Source organism: Carassius carassius, chromosome 47, assembly GCF_963082965.1.
Source record: "Carassius carassius chromosome 47, fCarCar2.1, whole genome shotgun sequence".
Lineage (NCBI taxonomy): Eukaryota > Metazoa > Chordata > Actinopteri > Cypriniformes > Cyprinidae > Carassius > Carassius carassius.
In genome coordinates, this window is record NC_081801.1 from 9,238,573 (window position 1) to 9,262,060 (window position 23,488).

A 23,488-nucleotide genomic window follows, 5' to 3' on the forward strand; every position below is an offset into this window, starting at 1 on the left:
ACTGCTTTGCACACTCTTGGCATTCTCTTGATGAGCTTCAAGAGGTAGTCACCTGAAATGGTCTTCCAACAGTCTTGAAGGAGTTCCCCGAGAGATGCTTAGCACTTGTTGGCCCTTTTGCCTTCTGTCTGCGGTCCAGCTCACCCCTAAACCATCTCGATTGGGTTCATGTCCGGTGACTGTGGAGGCCAGGTCATCTGGCGCAGCACCCCATCACTCTCCTTCTTGGTCAAATAGCCTTTGATGCCTTCAGTGTGACTCTACAATTTTCATAGTCATGAAAATAAAGAAAACTCTTTGAATGAGAAGGTGTGTCCAAACTTTTGGTCTGTACTGTATATCCCATCCCATCTCTGGAGCTCCTATGAGATGCTGTTCCAGAGGGAGGGTGTTGAATCAGAGCACAATGTGTTTCTCTGTTCTCTGAGCGATGCTGGCATCTTCATCCGCTGCTGCCCTGTGGTCAGTAAACATTGTTCCCTGGACTGCTGACTGATTAGTGTAAGCTATGCGTGAATGCTGAGTTTGAAGAACAGGCTGTACACCCTCCCAGAGACTATCTCTGCAGGAGGGCAGTGCTTCTACAACATGCACTTAACTTTAAATGGTTCCACACTATCTTGAGTGAGAGTGAGAGAAAAAAGAAGGTAAATCGATAAAAGGCCATTACACTTGTGAGGGTGCTAGTGGGGCCTAAAGCGGTATCGGAGGCCGGGGAATGTAGGGTTAATATCAGCACAGGTGATTGGTTCAGTTCGTGGTGAGCCTACGCCGGCTCACACGGGGTCTGATGCTCAAGGACAGGTAGTGCTGAATGAATCGGCACCCCGTATGGATGCTCCCAGCTGATCTATTACAAAGCCATCGATCGGTGTCTGGATTTCTTTTCAAGACCACGGGTCCTCCCAGCTCCTCAGCAGCAATGGCTCAAGCCTTTTTGCCTCTCAGAGTCTTGCTGACAGAGCCTCTGATAAAATGGCACAACAGTGCAGACAAACTTGGGGGGGCAAAGAGGAAGATGGCTATTGATTTCAGTAATAGCGCAGAGAGATGAAGTGAACGCTTAGCTTTTGTTGAACACATTACAGCCACAGGGTCAGCCAAGCGCCTCTCAATGGCCGCTAGAATGAGGATAATCACAGTTTTGTGTTTTCTGTTTCCACATCAACCTATAATCCAATGCTTCTCCATCTCACTGCTTGGTTTAATGAGCACTCTTTCCAGGAATTATGAGCCCTGTTATGAACAGTGGATGAACCGGAGATGAGCATAAACCTGGAATTCTCCGCTACCATTCTTTTAGAATTAAACTTCACTGCATTTACATGACACTGCGTAAATGTGTTCATATAGACAGTGTGATTTAGTCAAGTAGAAACTGTTCCTGGATCAATATCCTTTGTTAGTCCTGGAACAACATTTTTATCAAACTATCACAGGCCAAACACATTCTCTAAAGCTTAGATGCCACCGAAACCTAGTAGAAATGATTCATAGGAATGCTGATCAAATCCTAACCCCAGCTCTAAGATCAAATTCTGATGACAGAATGACAGGAAGGTTTTTCCAGGAACATGTCCTCCTTGAATAACAGTTTACACTTCCTTTACACTGCACCAACAAGACGATCTCTAATGTTTGGTAACTAGAGACCAACAGATGCTGCTTTTATGCCCAGTAATGATTATTTTTATGTGTATGTTTAAATGTTTGAAGAACTGATTCGTAATTATTATTTAATTTTAGTTTTTTGACTGCATAATACAATAAAAATTGGTCTTCGTCAATAACCTGGAAGGTTATTGTTAAAAGAATAATAATATTAATAATAATATAATTATAATATTTATAATATAACAATAAGAATTTTTATAATTTATACTGCTACTACTTTTTAAATCGTATTTATTATTATTAATATTTATATTATTGTTAACATTCTAATAATTCAACAGTTTTAAAATATTTTTGTTTACCTCTAAGTATAAACAGAACTGATTCTTAAATCTTGAATTTTTACTATTACATAATACAAGTAAATAATAATAATATAATTTTGTATTATACATTTTCATAATAATAACTTTTATATTTTTTTATAATTCATACTACTTCTACCACAACTACTACCATTTTTATATTATTTATATTATTTATTTGTTTTTACATAACTGGATAGATTCTTAATTCTTAAATTTTTTAAGAATTATTTTTATTAAAATGTAAAAATGTTAATAATTGAATAATAATAATATAATATTTTGCAATCTAGTTATGTCTAGTTGCTAATGCTATTTATTTCTCACTTGGGAATGAATGAATGCCACAGTATGTAAAGGTTTAGTAATTTAGGCAAATAATACAACATAAGTTTTTTTACCATTTAAGGGTAATTCAATATCACCAGACTTGATTCTAAAGAACCAACAAACAATTATTTTAAACCAAATGTCTGTCTATAGCAACCTGCAGCTCTCAGGGGTTTGGGGGTTAATGTTCAAACAGCACAGACAGAGGAATTTAGATGAACTCTTTCACCACTCTTTCAAATTAACACCTGCTAGAAAACTCCACCACCTTTTAATAACTGTAAAAAAAAACAAAAAAAAAAACAAGGAACGGCTTAGATCCAATCATCATCTAACTCCGCCTCCCTCATTACCTCCATCTCTGGGGCAGTGAAATGTGGAAGAACAGATTCCATGTGCCCTGTGTAGTGTGCATGCCTCCAGGTGAGGGATAATGAATACATAGGCTATTTCAGATGATTGTGATAAGGCTGCAGCAGTTGTGCGCACAGCCGTGGTGGAGAGAGGGAGGGAAAGAGTGAGATGCTGGTAGAAATAAAGGGATCGTTCAGTGAGGACCATCGATCCCCACAGCTCTGTGGCAGGGCGGCGCAGGTTTACCGAGGCCAGCCGTCACACACAAAAACACGCTTCTGTCTGCATCTTAATCTCTCAGCAGTCACAAATCAACTTGCATTTCTTTCAGCCAACTGCACTCATTCTCTCTCTCTCTCTCTCTCTCTCTCTCTCTCTCTCTCTCTCTCTCTCTCTCTCTCTCTCTCTCTCTTCTGTTCCTGTATGTGTGCCACACGGTCCTGTGCTGAAGGGAGTTCAACATATGCATCAATCATAAATTAAGCAGTAATACAGAAAAAGCTCAAATACTGGTGTACGGTGAGCACTCTGTCAAACTGAAGCTTAAAGTGACTTCTCTCAAAGACATTCTTATAATAAACTGTCTAGATCATAGTGTAAAAGGATTATATATATATATATATATATATATATATATATATATATATATATATATATATATATTGCTCAGATAAAAGGTTGTTCGTCTCAGATAGAAATCAGGAATATCAAAATGCATTCTAAAGATCAGACAACCATGCTGAAAAAAACAGCTGAGCTAGTTAATGCTGGTTAACGCTGGTTTAGTTAAAAGACCAGCCTCAATAGACAGGTTGACACAATATCTAATTTGTAGATATCTAAAAGTCTTTCGTTTACATAATAGTGTAGCACTTTACAGTTTGTACTATGGAAACAAATAAATTCTAAACTAGTTGACAGAAAGTAAATAAAATACAAGCAATTGTGCAACCAATGATGTGAAGACACATCGATGTACCATGATATGCTTCTTGCTGTTGCTCCAAGGTGAGAAATCTATATATCTTGTCAGTTTTTCTAAAATAGAAAAACTGGGCGCCTCAGTTTTTGAGTGAATTTTTTTTTTCAAAATTATCCACAAATAAAGCCTTTTCATTCAAAAACTGTTGTAAAAAAAGAAAAGATTTGGTGATAATATAGCATAATTTACTTAGGGATTTATTAGCAATTTTTAAAAGGTTGGTTCTTTATGACAGGGAACGCCAAATTAGGTAAAGGATTTTCAGCAAAGTACAAGACTTTAAGAACCTGAAAACTTGAAAGCGTGCATTATATGAGAACAAATGTAATGTAAAAATACTGTAGATGAAATTATTATGTACAGTTAAATGTCCAATATGGTACTGATATTGTATATTGTGCATTCTAATTATTAGAAAGAAAAGAACCACTAGCAGCTAATTCTCCATGTAAATTTGATAAGTAGTTCAAAAATGTCGCCTGATTGTGGAGAACACAAAGGAAAAGGTATTACCTTGTCCTGTAGGTGGCTTACAGAGGACACTGTTCAAACAGACTTGAAGGAAGACAAACAGCAGGCCAGCATCGCTCAGAGAAACACATAAGCTCTGAAGAAAAGCCCGGCACACACTGAAACTCAAGACTAAGGCCAAGAGGCTATGGAAAACTAAACAATACAAATCCTCGAAGGAAAAAAAAAATCATAAGAGGGGTTTGAAGGAAGATGCCTCTGACTTGGCAATTTGTTTGATTTTCCTTTTCTCTGAACAAACTCTGTGTACTGCTGGAAGACAGGGCGGCAAACAAGAATGAGAGCGCTTTCAATAGTCAACAGAAAACAGAAAACAAGCTCAGCAGGCAGTGAAATTTGCCTTCGAGAGGGCTGAACGGCCAATTACAAGGAGCTTAAGTAAACTTGATTCAAAAGTTGTGAGGTATAGAATCAGAAAGCGAGGAAGGAAGACAAACACACACATTATAAAGAGAGAGGGGGACAGAGAGAGACAGAGAGAGAGCAAACACACACACGCTGATGCATCCTAATGAGCCAGAAAAGATTTCCTACATTTTGTGGGTATCTTGCACTGCCAAATCTTATTAGGGCATCTCCTCATTCAAAAAGTTGAAAGTGATGTGATTACATTGATCCCCTCCTGCTGTGTAACACAACAATCTGCTCTCCCAGCATCCGAGCGCTCAAGACAAATGTGCTCCGTCAGAGGCCCAGACAACACAAGTGATTGGTGGCTGCTGTCTTGTTGTCTGTGGCCGTGATTGTTGTGTGAAAAGCAAAGGTGGGCCGAATGGGCTCGAGCTGGGGGTGTCGAACTCAGGCTATAAGGGCATCCAAGCTAATTTTCGCAATCTTATTACATCATCCTCTGCCCTCGTCGCTACTGTACGACTGGCTGTGTTTATCGTAATGGGCTGAGACAGCACTGCTCTCAAACGCGAAGGCTGATGGCACTTGTCTGACCACTGAGTGGGGAACAGGGCCGCAGAAGCTGTCCTCTTTAATGAGGCTGAAGAGACAGCTGGCAGGCCGGAATTAGCTGGTGTCTGTGAGAGGGGAAAAAGCTAATACTAATGGTGCAGAGGCCTCCAATGGGACAGATTGGAGTCTCTTGCCTTTGTTATCGTATGACATTGTTCCTGTCACACCAATCTGCGTAGTTCCTCTACATTAGACAGGTAGAGAGAAAGGTTGGGGTGGTTGACCATGCTCAGGGTGATTAAAGCTGCTTACTGACTCTTCTGCTGGCTTAACAAAGTCTTGATTAAGTTTAACAAGGTGTGTTGATGTCATTGTCATCATTATGGACAAAAGCCGCCATAGGGTGTGTGAGAGACTGCTGCAGTGTAAAACACAATTAAGACAGGCTGCTGAAGAGGCATGGTGATATAATTCAAGATGCTATGCAAAAATGAACCAAACCTACTGTGTGTGTATGTGTGTGTGAGTGTTTGCATGTGAAGGTCGTGAGAGAGGAAAGTGAGATAATGAGAGGGAGTATCCAGATTTCAGTGGTTTGTGTGGTTACAGAAAATACACAAACCTTTTCACATCGACATGAAATCATCTTCATCCTACCGTCCTGCTGAAAAGAAGCCAATGAACAGCAGACATGTAGCCCTCCTCTCATCAAACACCACTTTTCTCCTTGCCTCAGCTTCTTACTTTATTTAAAAGATGAAACTCACACTCAGCTTTGAACTTCAGTTTTTGCGGTACCTTTTTAGAAAACAGAAATCATTATAATAAGCTGATTTAATGCTCAAGAAATAATAATTTTATATATTAAAACAGTTGTGCTTATTAAGTTTTTTGTGGAAAATATTTTTTTTCATGATTTTTTGATGAATAGAACGTTTTTAGAAACTTTTTCTTTCTTTTTTTTGCATAATTATAAACATATGATCTTGTATATATACCTTGACACATACTTTGCCAGTGATAAATAGCATCTGTGCTTCCCCACTCAAGAATAGCACCAGCTGTGACTGCCTAGCCACTATATAGCCCAGTCTCCATGAAGCTTGAAATGACCTTTATTATCTTACATTTAACCTTATATGTTTGAGGCCAGTCACACAGTTTCAAATCTAATTTTAAATGAATTACTTTTGGTACTGACCCAATTGCTGGTTTGAAAGCAAACTGCACACTTAATTAACCAAATTACATCTAATTAAAGTGCTAGTCATACCGTTGCTTCAGAAGACACATCAGCATTTCCTGTGTGATAAATCTTTATGCCTGAAACTAGCAATAATTTATATAATATGCGAACAGTACCAATTAAAAGAAGACTAAATAACTGAATTGCATTTGAAAGACATGAGTTGTCAAGGACTAAACTCACCATAGCCAATGGCACGATTCCCCCGAGGTCATGTGGTGCCAGACGGATGAGTGTCTGGATCTCATCTGAAAGGGTTTGGGAGATGGGGTACTCGATCTGCCATGTCACTGAACGACTTCCCAGAGGATCCAACAACCCATTGACCTCCAGATCCACCTGCAGGACTTTCTGGAAACCGGCATCCACCCTAATATAGGAACATGGAACAGTAAAGAGTTATATCAAAATGTCTGATTGCAAATTAAAAGTTAAACTCATGGGGGTCTTGTGTTTATTAGTTGTTATGTGGCTACTGGCCAGTGCACGCTGCCAACGGATGAAGGGGAAGTCAAGCGGCCATTTATTGACACTTTTGTTTTTGTACACCTGGTGTGTGTAGGGTGTAGGCTGCGACAAATGTGGGTGTGAGTGTGTGGCGGTTTACTCTCATTAATTCAGTTGAACAAAAACACATGCCAGCAGCAACCAGAAAAAAAGACAGCAAAAAAGCAATTTACTTTTGGTCCAGCACCACAGCATTTTCAGAAAAGATTTCCAAAGCAGAGCATAACATTGTCTCCACTGGTTTCGATGCAAACAAAGCTGAAAAACAATGAATAAAACCAAAGCCACTTGATTTGCCCAGGCCTGGGTTTGATCAGTCTGGCTGCTCCGGGATCACAGTACTTAGTTAAAACTAAATGGCATACGAAAAATTCCTAGTATCAAAATACAATTATGGAATATGGAACTGCAGTTGAATTCGCACCTGGAACTCAAAAACAAAGCTATATTATTTTCCTCAGAATGCTTTTTTCATAGAATCAGAACAGTATGGTACAAAATACCTCTTAAAATAACTCACACACCAATGAAAAGGTCACCACAATATTCTCAATGTTGTCATTTAATCATTTTGGAAAAAATAATTAGAATGTGCTATTTGGTTGACATCACACACACATTTCTGAAGGAAAATGTTCAGGTGTTTGTTTGTTTTTTTCTTTCTTCTTCTTCTCTCTCTCAAACACTTCAGTCAGGGTTAACAAGGCTGTAGTTGACATACTGTTTAAAGTTTTGGTGTCTGTAAGACATAACCATTTTCAACATTGATCATACAAAATGTTTCTTAAACACCAAATCAGCATATTAGAATGATTTCTGAAGGATCATGTGACATTAAAGCTGCTGACAAATCAGCTTTGTCATCACAGGAATACATTACATTTTAAAATATATCAAAATAGAAAACTTTTTATATTTTATTATAATAACAGTTTATTTTTTTCTGTTTTACTGTATTCTGATCAAACAAACAGCCTTGGGAAGCATAAGAGACATCTTTTATAATAAAAAAAAAAAATTAAGGAAAAAGGCTTTTCTTGAAAAAAATCTATTGGATTTTATTACTTTGTATTCAATGATTTTCTTTTATTTTTTCCTTTTTCCTTTGGAATAGTTAAATGCTGCTTAAATGACACAGCAGGCATAGAAATTAACTGAAATATCCTCAAAATTTCTAAATGTGGGGTTTGGATATTGGGCTGGTTTTGGGCTAGTTTGGATTAACCTTTAAAGCTCTAGGTGCAAAATCTGAGAATATCTCTATTAGGAGCAGAGAGCTGTGTCATCCCTTTTCTGTCAACAAAATAATTCCGGAAATAAAGTCTCCCTCAAATGAATCCTCAAGGAAAAAAACATCTTCAACATGTCTGTATCCTCTAATAACTTTCATTCCAAAAAGCCCTGTATTCTCTGATTTCAGTGTCATGGAAACAGAGACGACAGGATATCTTTAATAAGCAAATCTAGGAAGATCATATCAGTTTTCACACGTTTTAATCTGTAAATTTACATAATAAAAGCGACCACACACTGCCAGTCTCTGCCAGATTGCACATGCCATAAATTAATTTGATTTGTGGATTCTTTAAAGAGACCATATCTGCAAGAAGCAGAAAGGTGAACTCAAGACACAAAAAAACTTGTTAAAAAATCCTTAAAGGAATCAATTTGCTCCAAACCTGTATGACTTTCTTGCTTCCTTAGACCACAAAAGAAGCTGTTAAGCAGGATGTTCATGTTCTTTTGCAAACAATGACAATGCAAATGACAAAAATGCATCACAAAAGTACTTTAATAGTGGTACACTCTACTTGTGCATTATATTCAAAGTCATCTAAAGTCAGGCATTAGCTTTATATGAGGAATAGATCAAAATTCCAAAAAGATCAAAAGACCATATTCACAGATAAACCACTGCTGTAGATCGCTAAACTAATTTGTATATGCTCTCGTTAATATTTTGTCACACAGTGTAGTTGAAGTGAATTGCACCAGTCACATGAAGTCATATTTAGTCATTTTTGGAGCATTAAAAAGTTGGTCACGTTTCACTTTCTTTATATGGAAAAGAGCAGTGTGAAATCCTGCTAAACTTCCACTTTTGTGTTCGACAGAAGAAAGAAAATCACATGGGTTTGGAGCAACATAGGAAAAAATAAATTATACCCATTTTAATTTATGGGTGAACTATTCTTTTAATAACTAAACAGATGTATGTATCCATAAGTATGACTTAAGGTCTTTGCACACTGAGTCTGAAATTTTTGTCTGAAATTTTCACACGTTGAAAAACACATAAGACCTCACGTTGTGTCACCTTTACTCTAGGAAATGCAATTTCAGCAATTATGGCAATAACAAAAGGTCTTATAATGCCATGAATAACGCTTACCAACAGACATTCCGTTAAGCACTTTTCATGATCACATAAAAAAGGGCCAAAAAAGCCGATTTAAAGTAAGTGATATTTTGTTGTGCTAATGTGGTGCTGGTGAATGGAGATGGGCAGCTAAAAGGCCATGGTGTTAGAGAGGTATTCTCGGAGAAACACAGCTGACAGCTTTGTTGCACTTAAAAATAAATGCATCCGCCTTGTAAACACTGGCTTTCCACGACCTCACTGAATGCTCTGAAGAGCCCTTTTAGCTCAAACACTTTAATGGGTCATTTTTTTTCATTCACTGCTAAGAAAATCAAACCAGTAGAGGATTGACACTACCATTATGGCTCGAATGTCCAGCAGAGGGCGAGGTGCAATATCATTTCACCCAGATGGAACATTTCTGACACAAGATCAAAAGCTAATGCTGATTGATGAAAATCCTTTTGCTTGCAGATGGAATTTGGGAATCTCTGAATTTTTGCTGCTGATTTTGTGGGATTATCTGCAGAATGGATTTTAAAATGGTTAAACGTGTTAAACCAAGCATAATTGTGACGACTGGGTGAATGAAGGACTGGAAACAATAGCGAGTTTAACAATTTAATAAAAGTAAATAAACAAACAGGAGTACAAAGACGATGCTGAGAAGATGACAATCCAAGATGGTGGTGAGGTGGTGAGGAATCCGGGTGATGACGGTAAGAAGGCAGCAGGAGAGGATGGCACAGGAACTGCGGGGAATAGAGCCGAAGGTAAGTCTTTGTTGCTGAGTGAAAGTGCGGAGAGTGGATGAGGTTCCGGGGAAAACACGGACATCCAAACGCATACTACACTGAAGCCAACAGACAGAGGAAGCGACATTAAACAACGTTCTCACAAACACAAGACGTGAGACAAGCCAATATATAGGGAGAGTGTAATGAGTGACAGCTGCTGCTGATAAAAATTAATGGAGATGCCCACAAACTAATCAGTGCTGACGCGAAACACACAGACTTCACCACAAAGTGCAAAACCCAGAGATCACGGTTTACCAACCGTGACAGTACCCCCCCCCCTCTAAGAACTCCTCTTGGAGTTCCCAGAAGGGCCTACCTGCTGATTGTAGTCATCAATAAGGGAGTGATCCAATATGTCCCTAGCAGGTACCCAACTCCTCTCCTCCGGACCGTAACCTTCCCAGTCCACCAGGTACTGGAATCCTCGTTCCCTCCGTCTCGAGTCCAGAATACGATTTACCGAATAAGTCGGTTCCCCATCTACGAGACGCGGCGGGGGAACTGGAGTAGGCGGATTAATACGTGCATAAAACACAGGTTTAATTTTGGACACATGAAAGGCGGGGTGTATTCTCCTGTACGCTGGAGGTAGTTTGAGGCGGACTGTCACTGGACTAATGATTTTGGTGATAGTAAACGGGCCAATAAATTTGGGAGCTAATTTATTAGAAACGGAACACAGAGGAATGCTACTAGTAGAAAGCCACACCTTTTGACCCACGACGTAAACGGGAGGCTTTGACCGGTGGCGATCGGCCTTAGCCTTAGTGCGCTCCCTCATCCGGAGCAGAGTCTCGCGGGCTCTGGTCCAGGTGCGGTGGCACCTCTGGACAAACGCGTGAGCAGAGGGGACCGCGACTTCAGATTACAAACATCGCAACGTCCTCGCTATTAGTATTAAAGGCGGTTTTCCATTCATCCCCCTTCCTGATGCGGACCAAATGATAAGCATTACGTAAATCCAATTTTGTGAATACAGATGCTCTCTGCAACCTCTCGAAAGCTGAAGAAATGAGTGGTAATGGATAGGTGTTCTTTATCGTGATGTTATTCAGCTCTCGGTAATCAATGCAAGGTCGCAGAGAACCATCCTTCTTACCCACAAAAAAGAATCCCGCCCCCGCTGGAGAAGAGGAAAGACGGATGAACCCAGATGCTAAAGAATCAGAAATGTATTTCTCCATGGCCTCCCTCTCAGGAATAGAAAGAGAGTATAATTTGCCCTTAGGCGGAGACTTACCTGGCACTAAATCTATGCCACAGTCGTAGGGACGATGCGGAGGAAGAGAAGCAGCATGGGACTTACTGAACACTTCCTTCAGGTCCAGATACTCTGCGGGCACGTTTGGCAATACCATGTTCTCCTTCTGAAGGACAGAAACAGGGACAACAGGACAAGCAGAAACCAGACAAGACTCATGACAACTTTCACTCCACAATGTGACTATGTTGGAACCCCACTCCACTCGTGGATTATGTTTAGTTAACCAGGGGTGACCTAACACAATGGGAGCAACAGGGGAGTCCATGAGAAAAAAGGATATAGTTTTGCGATGATTATCCAGAAGTGAGCAGTTTGATGGGTTCTGTGTGGTGACGTTGAGGCAGTTCCTGGCCGTTGAGTGCGGTGACCTGGATGGGGAGAGACACAGGCAGGACCGGAATGTTCAGGTGATGTTCGAGGAATGAATTGATGAAGTTACCTTCGGCTCCGGAGTCCAGAAGGGCGTGACAGTCGTGAGAATGATTCTTCCACCGCAGTTTCACCGGAAGGAGGGTCGATGATGTTGATGAGTACTTCCCAGCGGAGATCCCACCCGATAGTAGTCTCAAGTTTACTACCGGGCTGACTCTTTTACCAGGCATGAGGAGATGTTGTGTTCCGAGCCTCCACAGTATAAACATAGTCCTTGGGACCTGGTCCTTGGGATCCATCAGCTCACCAGGTCAGAGAGCTGGTGAGCGGCCTCCCTGCCGGCCACGGCTCGATCAAATACCCTCCTCATCTCCTCCGAGAGAAGGTGTGGAACGAGGCGCAACACGGATGTTGATTCTCCCACACCACCGTCCTCCATAGGGCGGCCTTGCCCGACAGTAGCATGAGCGTAAATGCCACTTTGGATTCCTCGGTGGCGAAGGTGCGGGGCTGCAAGGCGAAGTGCATATAACATTTATTCAAAAACGTTCTGCAAAAAGCTGGCTCACCGGAATAGTTTTCTGGCGCCGGAAGTTGCGGCTCTGGCCGGAAGTGATCCTGGGGCGTCTCCCGGGGGACGAGCGGCGCAGGCGGTGCGATGGGCGCAGTGGGAGAGGTGAGCTGATGGATCTGCCACCAGCGCTTGGACAGCGCATCCGGTGTTCGAGATACTCTCCTGCTGCTGATCCATGCGTTTCACACTGTGGTGCATAAAGTCCGTGAGGGTGTTGGTGCTCGCTGCTTCCATAGTGGTGAGAACATTCTGTGACGACTGGGTGAATGAAGGACTGGAAACAATAGCAAGTTTAACAATTTAATGAAAGCAAATAAACAAACAGGAGTACAAAGACGATGCTGAGAAGACGACAATCCAAGATGGTGGTGAGGTGGTGAGGAATCCGGGTGATGACGGTAAGAAGGCAGCAGGAGAGGATGGCACAGGAACTGCAGGGAATAGAGCCGAAGGTAAGTCTTTGTTGCTGAGTGAAAGTGCGGAGAGTGGATGAGGTTCCGGGGAAAACACGGACATCCAAAAGCATACTACACTGAAGCCAACAGACAGAGGAAGCGACATTAAACAACGTTCTCACAAACACAAGACGTGAGATAAGCCAATATATAGGGAGTGTGTAATGAGTGACAGCTGCTGCTGATAACAATTAACAGAGACGCCCACAAACTAATCAGTGCCGACGCGAAACACACAGACTTCACCACAAAGTGCAAAACCCAGAGATCACGGTTTACCAACCGTGACAATAATGGGAGCAGATGTAGCCAATATGTTCAAGAAACAAACATAAAGGGATGGGAATTTAATGAATGACGGGCATTCCAGTGGAAACTACTGAACTTTCAGTGGAATTCTGTGTATGACTTAGTTAAGTGTGCATTCTACCTGTTTATAGCCTATATTGACTGAGTTTTCTGCTCTCCACAGGCTGCTTCAGAAACCTTTTGCTATGCAGCAGAGGTTATAAGGGCAGCAAATATGAACATTTTCTCAGACACAGAGAGCGAAAAAGTGAAGCCTGAATACACAATTTCAAACCACAAAAAGAGTACTTTGTGAAAACAGGAATGTAAAGTGGAACGTCTCGGCGAGAGTTTCTCTGTGAAGTCTTTGAGAGTCTCGACAGGTGCTCAAATGCTCATCACTAGGATGAATGGATTGTAACGTCAAAACGTATAAAAATGCAGAGAAGGCTAGAGAGGAGCTATTCCTTGACACAGACTTGCACTTGCACGTCGGAGGGAATGAAATTCTTCCAAAATGTATAGGTCTGATGACAAAGGGTTCGACGACAGAAGGTGGAGAATTAATATAGTATAAGTGGAGTAGGAGGAATTTCAATCTTTCAAAAAGGTTATTTGACAAAATTTCCTGAAACTGAGGCTCTTCAAAGGGACAGGGCGCCTCCCTCATTTTACACAACTATGTAAAAATGGCGTGAGAGAAAAGGAAAAAGGGTAGAAAATGGAAATGGCTTTCATTGTGGAGACTCTTGGGTGGATATATTCATGCACAGTGGTGATCTGCTTAGCACTGACAACAATGATACATCAAACAAATGGAATCAATTTGACTACAAAGCCGCTGTGGTTGGCAACTCACGGCTCGGGGAAATAAAATTCAAAGCCAGGGAAGTAATGGTATTTGGCGCATCAGCTTTGAGTAAAGCTGTGGTAGAATTTCATTTCTCAGGTTGCGGAAGACCCTGAGTGAAAGAGCCGCTGAAGGCGAGCCCTAGCCCTCCTGTTGGAGGATTTGCCAGCCGCCTCTTCCACTCGTTTCCCTCTCAAAGGCAACACTGGACACTCAGGACCCCCAACAGCTAAGCATGAAACTCAATCACAGTGCTAGCACAGGGGCCCTGACCTGCATCACACTCACTAAAGAAGTTTATGGTCTAAAGATGGAGTTCAGATGGTCAGAACAAAGAAGAGGAGGATGAGAGAGAAAAGAGAAGAACAGCAATTACTACAGATAAATATTAATGTGGAGCCATCTACATGCAGAGGGAAACAGTGGTGCTTTTATAAAATATCATGCTGCTACAATAAATGATTGCGATAAAGAACCAGTTGCCAAGGATTACAAGTTTTGTGGTTTCAAGTCTTAAAGATATTATAGAGTTTTTTTATATAATTGCAAGTAATCCAAGGAACTACTGGCACCAATGGTCAACTAAGGATCAGGGTGCATATGGAACACAGCCCAGACCAGAGAAATGAAGCAACTGAGATATCCCAAAATGTCAGACAAGATAATAGTTTTTGATGATCCGATTTATTAGCCACCCCAAAAACACCAATGACTTCCTCTACAATCAACTTAGGGTTGCGACACTTCTGGGAAGTGCATCCCAGATATTTGAAGTGAAAGAATGTTTAAAGTGAACTTTTTTTTTGTCTCTTATGAAGAACATGACTGCTTTAATTGCTTTTCCCTGAATTTAAAAACAAATTATACCACAAGGAAACAGTATTTCAGCACTTTCTTGAAAGCTGTAATTCATTTAGGTTGTAAATTTATATTTCACCCCAGAAATAACCGGTATTGCATACGGTTGACTACCACCCCACTATTGCTCTGGATATTTCTGACACTGTTCAGAGTGACAACCTTAGACTATAGTGCTTGAGAGAGAGAAAATGACCCATAGCTCAATGTTTTTGTATAGGTGTATTGGTGTGAAGCAAGAGCCTTTATGGGTGTGTGCACACGGCTTTGTAAATAGATGACAAGTACCACAGCATTGTCTTTAGGACCTTAGGGGGTCATCGTACTTAAATGCTTCTGCTGCTATCCATAAAAGCAATTCTCAACAACATCAGAGCAACAGAAAGTTCTGCCAAGCAGACAAGTGCATAATTCTGACAGTTCACAGACCTTTACTTTTTAGTGTTATTCTGGTTATCAGGAGGATTCACATAAAAACATACTTTCACTACAAAAAGGCTAAAAACGTAGAAGTGATGGGAAATTACGTTTGTGCGTTTCTCTCAGAAAAAAAAGTAAATTAAACAAGAATATTGTTTGGTAAGCTGAATGTGCAGCGTCGGACAGATTTAGGAGATATTCTAGTCAGCAACCACTGAGGAGGCTGTTAAAATATCTAACTGTGGAAGGACCTGAAAAGTTACACAGTAAGATACAAAGTGACTAAAAGATGCATTTCTGTTTGATTTTATTGCACAATACTTAGGTCCCTAAAATTAGGCCTCAGATGAAAGTGCAGGATGCCAACAAACGATGATTCAAAATTGTAATTCTGGCTGATATGATAAGACAAATTAATTTGTTTGTTGTTATGGCCAATAACAGATAAATGGAAGTTACTGAAATTAAATAAAAAATAAAACACTTTTAATAGCCTCTGCCATAACATTGCATCATAATATCATCACAACAGTATGAAAAATGGATAATCAAGATTCTGTTTACGTTTTACTAATGTTTTAAAGATTAAATTTAAGTGAGCATTAGATGGCAAAGGCAATCTAAATGTAAAAATCATGGAAATGAGCATGCACAATTAAATACATATCAGCCAATGAATTCTCCATAAACCACCAGCATAAACCACCAATAAATTTTCATGTGTAAGATCCTTGAAATTATGGACGACCAGCATCTAATGCAAAATTCCTCTGACAAGCACCAGAAAAAAACAGCCCACCTTGACTGTCTGCAACCCGCGATCTCCTGAACCTTGAGGCAGAGATGTAATATTCATCGCACTAAGTAAGTTGATTTGCTTGTTGTTGCTTCGGCAGGAATGCAAGAGGTGTTAGAAGAATGTGAAGCGGTTGGATAGAAGCTGAGGAAAATGGCTACCTTTGGGTGAGACATCCAGCTGGGAACATCATTTAAATCCATTAGCCAGATATCATCAGACTTTCCCACTCACTTAGTAGCCATGTTATCACCGCTGCAGACGTGATATGGAATGGGCCTGGCTATATTGCCGGCTCACAAATCCTCCTCACCAAGCAGTATCACATGTGTCCCAGTCTCAACTTTGAAGCACAAATAATTGTACTGTATATGTGCTAGATACAGCTAGGTTACAGAGAGTTCTGTTTAATAAAAAAAAAACACAGTAAAAAGGCAAGCAAGTGGTGTGACACACAAAGAAGCAGTGCTGAATATAACCAAGATTAATGAATGGTGGTCTAACAAAAAAAAACAAAAAATGCTGGAGAAACTTCTTCTTTCTATCTCCAAAAGTCTAATTGATGAATACAAAACCTGAAGTCATTCAGCACACACCTGCTGCCTCATGGGCATAGAAACCTATACGACAGCGGAAAACATAATAACCAAAACGTTGCCATATGAGGAATCATTTTCATTATGCTACAGTAATGGATCAGAACAGTCATTATTGCCACTAATTCATGCTCTGCATAAACCAATTTAATTAAGTATGCAAATATGCGATCACATGGGATCCATGTAAGTTCTAAGCACGCATGCATTAATGTCGGCATGCTCACGGGAGTCACACACTAACACTTTTGTTCCTCCGCAGCTCTTTGTTTGATTTAACTTGATTAACTTTCTTGCCATATGTTTCCTATAATTTTTTCGTCATTAAGAATGTGAGATGAATCCTAATTATTTAAGTTCTTCTTTCTGACTGATGAACTTCCCATTCCTCATACGCTGTGAGAACAAGACGTCAATCTGTAATTGGAAACACTCAAGCGTAACATACTCAGACTAATTAAAAGAACCAGAGCTAATGGCAATACACGCCATACTGTGCTGTCCCAAAACAGGTTTTCCCTGATACAAGTCATTACAAGGGCTACACACAAGCTTGACCCCAAGCTTGGGAATGTTAATGTTCGATTGCATGTACAAAAATTATCAGAAAAAATATTTTGATTAAATATATTGTTTGTTCAATAAATTGACTATATAGTTGTATACACAGGACACTTTCTCACATTCTGTCCATGTTATTTCAATGACATGTTATTTCTTTTGCTGTTCTGTCATGTCTTGCTGCATCCCAGTGTCTCATAGCATGAGCGCCACATTTTAAAGAGGCTGTGTCAAGTTAAAGCTTAGTAAACACTAGACTCTTGCATTCTGTTGCATTCAATTGTGCTATGTCCAGCTGTTTTTGAATGCAAGAATGTGTCCTGTGTAAATACCTTTCTACTTTGCCAGTTCTCTGTAAATGTGGCTTGGCATGTTGCCTGTCATCAGGTGGTACTTCATGCTTGAATTACTCAAGTGGAAAAATCTCATTATAGAATTTAAATACAGGTCAAGACACATGTCTAATTGCATTAATTACAAAAAAATAAAATAAAAAAAATAAAAATAAAATTTATTTTGCAAAATGCTAATGAATGAAAATGTAAGCCCAACCATATCTGCTGACTGGCTATGACTATTATGTTACATATAATTAGCTAAATAAATTGCTAAATTTTCTTTGACATTTTTCATGTCAAAGAAACCCCCCCCCCCCCCCCCCACATGTCTATTTGCCTTGCATTCTGAGCACTTCTCAAGCAGTGGGAAGTTTCTAAATGCCATACGAGACACTTCCAACATCACTTTTTTTGTCTCGTGAGGTGTGACCTTGGTGGAATCATCAGCTGTTTGAGAAGAAAATGGTGCATTCTGACCCACTGCACCGAACACCCACATGACACACACACACCCTCTTACATTCAAAGTGGGACTATTTTATATTCCCTGATTAATGTGCTCATGCAAAGTCAAATATAATTTGAGAAGGTGTCTTTTTACATATGCAGATTTCTGCAGCACAGCCACACTGCAACAACGTATTCATAAGCTCATTAGAAATGTGTACGTAGAAGTAGCACAGCTTGTACAATTCAACCCAAATTGATGGATTGTTCTCTGGGTATGCTAATAGTGGCCAGAGGCATTATTATGGAGCGCAACACCCATGCTTACGGGGCTGGAGGGTGTGTTCCTTTTTCCTCCCCTGAGAGGAAACAGAGAGTCAATAGAAGAACTAAGATGAGCAACAGCACCCCCAGCATAGAGAGAAAGACATTTTAATATATTACAGTGTGCATGTTTTATTACAGGAAATGAGCTCAGGCTGGCGATGAGGAGCACACAAGGCCATGTTTATTTTAAGAGCTGCGCAGAACAGAACATCAAAAAAACCTTCCCATATTTCAGTGCAAACATCATTACTATAATAGCATACAACATCTTTTTCAAGCCACGCTTAAATCAGAATATTGCATGCGTGGAGATATTTGCATAAACGTACTCCCCCGATTTTGCCTTTGAGGCATCGTTTACTCCCCGTTTTAAGGGAAGAGCCCCGCTCTCATTTACACAGATCCACCAGCACTGACATTCAATCAGTGACAGGGTTTATGGTACAAGGCCACAGGACAGTAAATTAGGCTTAAATTAAACAGCCCAATGTGTAATTCAGGGCAAGTCACAACTTCTTCATCCTGCAGATGAAGGAATTTTAATGACCAGTTGGAGGAAATGTCAGTAAAAAATTTAACCATCCAAGCAATATCCTGAGAAGACATGTTTGATTAGAATGCAGCCATGATCTGAAAAAAAAAACTCCACAATTTCCAAAGCACGGTGTGAGGAGGATAGCAACAAGACACAGCTGAAAAGTCACAAGAGAGGAGACAATGCCTCCATGTTCCTCCAATCAATCTATAAATCTGCATTAAACAAGGAGGTCTATGATATGCAATGAACAGCTAACAAATTCAGGCTAATTACAGCGTTAATAACATAAATAATCACGCTTGGTCATATCCAAATCTAAATGATTTTCTAATTACTTAAAATTATCAGCAATATTTATGATTTAAAAATATAAATAATTAAGGTCATGCATCATTCAGAGCTAAATAGAGATAATCTTTTCAATACAAATCCAACTCCTCAATTCCAAAATTTTAACTGACAAAACTGAAAGTTAAGACAATACAATTAAAATGATCTGAAATTTAAAAAAAATGTGTGTGAAAGTTTTGTGAAACATTTCATAAACAAAAGGATAGATAGATAGATAGATAGATAGATAGATAGATAGATAGATAGATAGATAGATAGATAGATAGATAGATAGATAGATTAAAAACATTTTGACCGAACCAGGGTTTAATAAATAGCATGTTAATATAACTTCTTATATAAATATTGTAATATTTGCTGCTTGTTCACAGTCCCATGTGGGAGGTAAATATGTCTCCGTAAAAAAAATCTGTTTAATATGCCTTTAACTCTGTGAAACTCCGTGAAAGTATGTAAACACCAAATTGGGGGGGGGGGGGGGGGGGGGGAATCTAAACCCAAAGAGGAAACATTGACTAGACACTTCAGAAGTTCAACACGCCACTAGTCAAGGCGATCTCTTCTGATCATTACATGCACACACAAAAAAATTACCAATACATTTTTGCATGTTAATTCTCTGTAATCTGGCTTCTGCCCTTGCCTTCTGTAACCGTCCTTGTGTTATTGATACCCATACCTACACACAGTAATGCTGAGATGACGAGCACTCGTCCTCACTAAAAAGGGGATTTGTAAAGCATGGCAACATGCGCACAATCATTGGATGGGTTTAAAGCATTGATCATGTGTTGATCAATTTGTGTGAGTGGCGTATGAATCTTAAAGGTCTTGCGTGGCCTTGAGCAGTTATGTAATCATAAACGAGCCGTAACGGTTACTTGGCACATGGCTTTGGAATAAATTAAAAACAGGGGAAAACATATTTACAGGCTCTGTCATCATTAATAAAAAAAAAAAGGAAAAACAGAAAATGGCCCTCCTACTCCTTAACATAATGGAACAGTCTAAATCGCTTACTATGATTTATATTGACTCCTCCACCCAACCTCAACAAACCTCAATCGATACGGGGGATAGCGACGATTTCTCCGGTATTTTATCCTCTCCCGCATCTGAAATCTCTTTAACCTTCTTGTTTGTAAACCAGCTCTTTTACTCCAGAGCATCTGCCCCTCTCTAGCTTTATCAGGCAGAGAAACACCAGGGTTGGTTGCTTTTCTGCCAGACGAGAGCCTGGAGACAGTAAAGAGGTTTGTCAGTGAGGCCGGGCTGGCCTCATGCGATAAGACGTAGTGTAAAAATCCAGGGTGGCAATTTAATCCGAACCATCCTGCAGTACTTCATATCACGAACACCAACTACTGTAGAAGTGCTGCGGTCTCTGTATTCTATCATAAACACAGATACACACAGAGGCCCCACTGGGAGAGAGAAATAAGACCTGTATGATCTCAAAGAGCATTCAACTTCAGACACGCTCGGAGGACTTGGGACTGCAGGAATTCAATGTCAGCAATTGAATCAATCAATTTATCAATTTATCAATCAATCAATTAATAAAAAAAAGTAAATGTTTGGTTAGCAAGGTTAAAACTAAAAAAGCATCTTCCTCCACTGACAGCCAGACGTTTGCAACACAAATTATTATATTTATAATTACTCTACCATTCAAAAGTTTGTAGTCAGTAAAACAGCATTGCATAAAACAGCATGGTATATTCATTTTTTATAATTATTTTAAATTGTAATACAGTTAAACAAATGTAAAGTTTTTGCTTAATTTTTGATCAAATAAAAATTTGTGAGCATAAGAGACTTCTTCACAACCCCAAACTTTCGAATGGTAAAGTATAATAAATACAAAACGTGTTTTATAAGATATAAGATATAAGTGACACGACATTATATATGATAAATGGTATATTTGGAAAAGGGTGTTTTAAGTTCTGAAAAGGACAGTGTTTTCATAGTAGCTCCATGACCTGTTTAACTTAAAAGATCAATAAAATTGTCATTCAACATGATATGACCTCTTTAAAACACAGATGCAAAATGTACTGAGAAATGTTCAAAGCTGTCTCTAAGAGCTAGTTTACCTGAAGACTACAGAAAAACACATGTCTGTGTCACCAGGGATGACAAACTGCACAACAAAGACATGGTGTAAACTAATAAAAAAAAATGCTCTAAACATTTTTTATTCACAGACTGACACAACATTGAATGGGGATTTTAATTAATTACAATGTCTTAAATCATTTGATTCTGTTCACTGATCATCGTCTTCTGGTAAAACCATGTAAACAGTTTTGCTTGAATAGCTTTCTGCAGGTATTATAAACCTACTTGACTTCAGAAGCATGTGCACAAGAATGATTTGCTGACCTAAATGATTCAGTTTAGTTTTCGCCCAAAATGCAGCTACTATATCAGCAACAATTTATACTTGTCTTTGTTGTCCTTTTACATGCCTGGGGTCTCTGACAGTGCAATGAGAGAGTTTGTTACAAGCAGATACTAACAGAGCTCAATAGTGCACTGACCTGTGGGGTGATGCTACTTACAAAGAGCCAGCAACAAAAGAGAGTGTGTGTGCACGCATGAGGAGAGAGGAACTTCACTACTGTCCTTGGCACATTAATGAGGTAGAAAGACAGAGGGTGAGAGGCGAGGTCACATCAGGGTCAACTCTGGAGCAGCGGCCCGATTAAGTGGTCCAGAGACAGCACTCTAATGAAATCAACCAGAGAAGAGGCCAGCGGCTGCTTTCGTAACCAATGCACAGCTTTCTATTTATTCAGAAACTGTTTAGTGTGATTGGCTTTATAAGAAGAAGCTTGATTCTTTCATTATAATACCCTTGCCTTGTGAATGGCTGATGGGTGCATGTTTGTTCTTGCATATGTTTTTCTTGCACTGTCCCTCATCATGAATTCAGCCGGTTCGAGATTTCTTATCTAAACAAAGGCAGGCGTCTGACAAATGGATGCTGACAAGCATGTTTCGAATTTAAATCCACCACCTCGGGGGAAAGGGTGTAGTTTACATTCAAGCCAAACTATGTCTGATGTCTTTAAGGTGTTGAACATCTTCTTTGTGAGTGGAGTGCAATGGCAAATAATTGCCTTAGGCAAGATGTATAAAAAGAAGAAGAAGAAGGTGATGAAGAAGAAGAAGACGTAGACGAAGATGAAGAAGACAAAGAATAAGACGTAGACGAAGAAGAAGACAAAGAAGAAGACGTAGATGAAGATGAAGAAGAAGACAAAGAAGAAGAAGACGAAGAAGAAGAAAACAAAGAAGAAGAAGACGAAGAAGAAGACGTGTATAGTAACTTTACTCAAGGTGTCAAGGTTTTGGGAGATGGCTTAACTATGACTTTAGTTGGCTGCAATAAAGTATCATTATCCATTGATGGATATTAATAATTAGCAGTGTATTCTGATGCAATAAATAAATAATAATATCAATCATTCATATGAAACTGAGCAATTCCAGTAGGGTCCTCACACAGAGGTGCTCAAGCCCTAATAATTATAGATGTTTTAGTCATAGTTTTTTTTTTTTTTTATTAGTCAATGTTAAATCGTGTCATATTCATTCCTCAATTCTACTTAAAGATGGAATGTAATTTTAGTCAAAGAAAAATTATGAGGAAGTGCAAAATTAAGTATTATATATTAATTATTAAGTGTAGTCATTTAACAAACAATATGAAATTCTTAATGATTAAAGTGTTTACTGTCTGTGTTTTAATGTGTTGTCACAGAAAGATGCATGTTTAATATATGGATATATCGTTAATATAAGGATCACATTCACACACACACACACACACACACCTTTCAATATTTTTTTCAATAAATTATCACTTTTATTCATCTTAAGTTGATCAAAAGTGACAGTATATATATTTGTAATGTTGAAAAATATTTATATTTCAAATAACTGCTATTCTTCTGAGCTTTCTATTCACCCCTGAAAAAATTTAATGTTAGTGTATATTTGAATAATCTCTTCTGTATCTCAGTGGCAGCTGAGCAACTGTCCCTGAGATGAATGGGAATGATAACGTAAAAACTTTTTCCACACCCTTTATCAAAAAACAGAGGAGAAATCATTAAAAGGTGTGCAGGAACAGACATTAAAACAGGCCTGACCTTTCAACCATGTTTTGATAAGAGTGCATCAAATATGGACAAACCCTACTTGGGTTACTACCCAGAAGGCTGAGTTAAACATTTAACCCAGTTACAGGGTTTGTCCATATTTCACCCAGCACTGGGTTGTAGCCAGTACCCAGCATTTTTTTAGAGTGTGTACTGTAGTGCATCTGACAAGGAAAGAAAGAGAGAGTGAGAGCGGGAAGTGGCAGTCTGTTCACTTAGACTCCACCTCTCCATCGATCAAGCAGAATGCTGAGAGAAGAAAGGACACATTCAAACAAAAGACAAGA

The 23,488-nt window shown here is 39.4% G+C and overlaps 1 protein-coding gene across 2 annotated transcripts in view; it reads right to left on the bottom strand.

Moving 5' to 3' along the window:
- The window catches only part of LOC132130533 (transmembrane protein 132C-like), a 136,832-nt gene that overhangs the window by 19,090 nt on the left and 94,254 nt on the right, over window positions 1–23,488 (bottom strand). For both annotated transcript variants that reach the window (XM_059542256.1, XM_059542255.1), the window contains one exon: window positions 6,509–6,695. In XM_059542256.1, coding sequence (XP_059398239.1) covers window positions 6,509–6,695 — 187 coding nt within the window. The remainder of the gene's footprint in view (window positions 1–6,508; window positions 6,696–23,488) is intronic.